Here is a 4044-nt window from a genome sequence, read left to right on the forward strand (position 1 = left end):
GGAATTCCATCACCTCCACTAGCTTTGTTCGTAGTGATGCTTTCTAAGGCCCGCTTGGCTTCACATTCCAGGATGTCTGGCTCTATAAAGGCTGGGCAAGTTCCCCCGTAACCCGGAATCCAATTACAGTAGGCTGTGATTTCCGAAATTCCTCTCACTTGTTGTAAAGTCATAGGTAGGGGATGATTTAGTATAGGTGTAAGTCTCATAGGTTTAAGCCTATGGCCCTAGTCCCTTCTGATATGATTAGGCCCAGATATCTAACAGATTGTTGACAAAGCTGAGCCTTTTCTCTTGATGCCTTGTAACTGCAGCCTGCCAAAAAGTTTAAGAAATCTTCTGAGGCTCATGAACAAGCTTCCTCTGTCTCAGCACAGAGCAAAATACCATCTACATATTGTTACATCACTGCTTCGGAGCTATTAAAAGTTTTGTAAATCCCATGACAAACTTTGTCCAAATAAGTGAGGACTGTCACGAAATCCCTGGGGCAAAACTGTCCAGGTTAACTGAGAAGCTGACTGCGTAGGGTCTTCTAAGGCAAAGAGAAATTGACTTTCCTCCGCCAAAGGCACTGAATAGAAGACATCTTTCAAATCAATTACTGAGAAATATTTGGCTCATTCAGGAATTTCAGACAATAGAGTACAAGGATTAGGCACCAAGGGGTGTAAAGGAACTACAGCCTCATTTATTATTTGTAAATCTTGAACTAGTCTCCATTTACCATTTGATTTCTTTATACCCAAAATAGGAGTGTTGCATGGACTGTTACATGGAATCAATAGCCCTTGCTCCTTTAAATTCTCGATGATGGGTTTTAACCCTTCCTTAACCTCAGGTTTCATTGGATACTGCTTCTTATGTGGAAATAAGTGCGGGTTTTTGAGCTTGACAACTACAGGAATAGCATTTTGTGCTCGACCCACAGATTTTCCATCAGCCCATACTCTAGGATTTATATTTTGTTCAATTAAAGGGAGAGAAAGGGAGGGCTCCATATTCGTGAAAACAGAGGCATGGACCTTGCTCAGTATATCCCTCCCCAAAGAGGGTGAGGGAGACTCTGGCACGATCAGAAACACGTGTGAAAATAGCAAAGAATCCCAGTCACAACTGACAGAAACACTGAAGTAATACCTTTTGGCTCATCCAGACAGTTCCGTTACGGAAGCAGATCGGGAAGAAAGTGGGCCACGGGCTTCAGTAAGCAGGGAGTAAGTTGCCCAGTATCTAAAAGTAAATCGACACATTGCCCCCACACACAGTTATTGATACCCAGGGTTCCTCAGGTGTAATTAGGACGGGAGCTTGTGTGGGGACCCCCGGGCACCTTTAGTCCTGATTGTCTTGAGAATCTGACCCCTGAAACCTACGCCTCTGGGGGCAGTCTCTCCTCCAGTGTGGTCCCTTGCAGACCGGACATGAAGCCAGGGGCAGCTTAGATGCCTGAGGGCAATCCCACTTGATGTGCCCCTCCTTTCCACAGTAATAGCAAGCCCATCCCTTTTCACCTGGGCCCCTCTGGGCATTTTTCTCAGGCTGTTTAAGAACAGTTCTCATAGCTATTGTGAGGGCTTCTTTGTCCTTTTCTACCCTTCTTTCTTTTCCTCATATTCCCTACCATAATAGACTGAGCCAGTTGTAACAGATTATCTAAAGACTGATTTGGCCCATACGCCCATTTTAATAGCTTACAGCGGACATCTGGAGCCAACTGAGTGAGAAATCTATCCTTTAAGATCACTTTTCCCTCTTCACTTTTGGGATCAGTCTCAGTGAATCTGCGAAGGGCTTCTCTCAGTCTATCTAGGAATTTACCAGGAGCTTCCTTCTCCTGTTCTGTGTTTGCCGATTTGCCATAGTTTAAAGGCTTAGCACGTGCCTGCCTGAGTCCTTCAAGAATACATCTGACAAAATGACTCTGACCCCATCTTCCTTTAGCTGTGTTGTAGTCCCAGTCTGGTTCTGTAGTTGGGACCACCTGATTCCCAGTGGGGAGGACCGCTATCTTGTCCTCCCTCTTCCCTACTGATTCATTACCAAGCTATTCATCTCCATAAGCAACCGCTTTTCCCAAAACTCAACTCTTTGAGTCAGGAGTCAGCATTTGTCCCAAGATATACACCTTTCCAAGTAAGGTCATAAACAAGAGTAACACCTTTAAAAGCTCTAGTATATTTTTCTGGGTCGTCTAAATAGTCTCCCAGATCCTCCTTGATTCTTTGCATTTCTTGATAAGAAAAGGCTTATTAATATTAACTCTTGTAGACTGATTATTTCTCCTGGTGGGTGCTTCATAAAGAGGCAACAGCTTGTGTGGCTGTTCCTCAGTCTCTGGCTGCTCTGTGCATATGATCCCAAGAATAGATTGGAGAAACCTGCTTTTCTTTATCTCTTTGTCTCCTGTCCTCCTTCTCATCTAGCAAACTAGGAGGACTGGAGGGAGCTGAAGGAGTCACACCCAAATTTATGCCCTTAGGACATAAGTCTGGCATATTTCGAAGAGAGAAAAAGGGCAATATGTAGGCTACTTCTACCCATTTCCCTTGTTTTCTACAGAACCAGTCTAATTGTAAAACAGAATTATATATACTTAAGAGAACCTCCAATGGATACCGTGGCCATGCAGTATCACATAGGAAGACCACGTGTGTCTTCTTTAAGCCCTGGGGATCAAAACTATCCCAGTTTTTCAGGATACAGTTCACAGGATGAGGCTAGAATTGTTAGCTCCCATCTTGTCCTGAAGAATCCTGGATGAGCCCCCAAGATGAAAGGTTGTTGCTGAATCACGCAAAGACGCCAGGATTCTTGGCCTCTGGAGAAGAATTCTATCCATTCAATCCGGTGCCATAGACAAGACTTGATCGCTCAGAGCTTTTGTGTAATAAAGTTTTATTAAAGTATAAAGGAGATAGAGAGAGCTTCTGACATAGACATGAGAAGGGGGTAGAAAGAATACCCCCTTGCTAGCCTTAGCAATGGAGTTAAATACTCTCCAATGAATCCAAAGAATGTCTGGAGGTTGTAAAGACCCACCAGACCTACTCCCATAATTAACATTTTAAGGTAACAGAATTAGTCAGAAGGTTTAATCCAGAGACTGTCCTCAGGCAGGATACATTATTATTATATAGTCCTTGTAAAGACCAGACCTACTCCCATAATTTACATTTTAAAATAACAGGATTAGCCAGGAGGTTTAATCCAGAGACTGTCCTCAGGCAGGATACATTATTGTTATATAATCTTAAGGAATGTAGAGAAAAAAAAGTTTGTCCTTTCTTCCTCCTTGAGAATTCCAGACCCCTCTCTCCTTTCAGATGCCTAGACTTCTTATCAACCTGCCTAGGAAATGACTCTCTCACTGGGATGGCAGGTGCTGAGGGGAGGTCTCATATTGTTACAGGGGTTGGTGACAGTCCGGGATGTGGCCGTGTCTCTAACCTGGGAGGAGTGGGAGCGTCTGTACCCAGCACAGAAGCACTTCTTCAGGGAGAGTGCACCAAAGGATCATGGAAACGCAGTCTCACCAAGTAAGTGCTGGGCCTCTGCCTGTCTCCAGCTGGGTGTGACTGGTGGAGGGTTTGCTTCAGAAAATCCCTGAGCCAGGCTGCCATTCACAGAGATTGAGAGCCTTCAAGCCCCTTTTGTGACTGAGGCAAGACTTTCTGTTCTATATTGTTAGGTGATAGACTCAGCTTTTTATTTTGCTGCATATTACAGCCATAGCACCAGGTGAAGCTCTGTGTACCCCCTCGAAAGCTATCCCCTCACTCCTTCTTGAGAAGTGATCAATATCCTGACTTAGCATTTCTATGCCTGTTTTATATTCTTTCTACATATACATGTAGCCACATATACACTTGTGTATCAGTTCAGTTCAGTTCAGTCACTCAGTTGTGTCCGACTCTTTGCGACCCCATGAATTACAGCACACCAGGCCTCCCTGTCCATCACCAACTCCAGGAGTTCACCCAGACTCACGTCCATCGAGTCAGTGATGCCATCCAGCCATCTCATCCTCTGTCGTCCCCTTCT

General features: G+C 44.4%; 2 protein-coding genes across 3 annotated transcripts in view; one reads left to right on the top strand and one right to left on the bottom strand.

Annotated features, from left to right (window-relative positions):
• ZKSCAN5 (zinc finger with KRAB and SCAN domains 5) overlaps positions 1-4044 on the bottom strand; it is a 40315-nt gene that overhangs the window by 25030 nt on the left and 11241 nt on the right. The gene's annotated exons all lie outside the window — the stretch shown is intronic.
• ZNF394 (zinc finger protein 394) overlaps positions 1-4044 on the top strand; it is a 15526-nt gene that overhangs the window by 6533 nt on the left and 4949 nt on the right. Inside the window, exon 2 of one of the 2 annotated variants that reach the window (XM_010845719.1) lies at positions 3413-3539. The exons of the other annotated variant lie outside the window; for it this stretch is intronic. Within the exon in view, the coding sequence (XP_010844021.1) occupies positions 3413-3539 (127 nt within the window). The remainder of the gene's footprint in view (positions 1-3412; positions 3540-4044) is intronic. 2 annotated transcript variants of the gene reach the window in all.

The sequence above is a fragment of the Bison bison genome, unplaced genomic scaffold (assembly GCF_000754665.1).
Source record: "Bison bison bison isolate TAMUID 2011002044 unplaced genomic scaffold, Bison_UMD1.0 scf7180017864223, whole genome shotgun sequence".
Classification (NCBI taxonomy): Eukaryota; Metazoa; Chordata; class Mammalia; order Artiodactyla; family Bovidae; genus Bison; species Bison bison.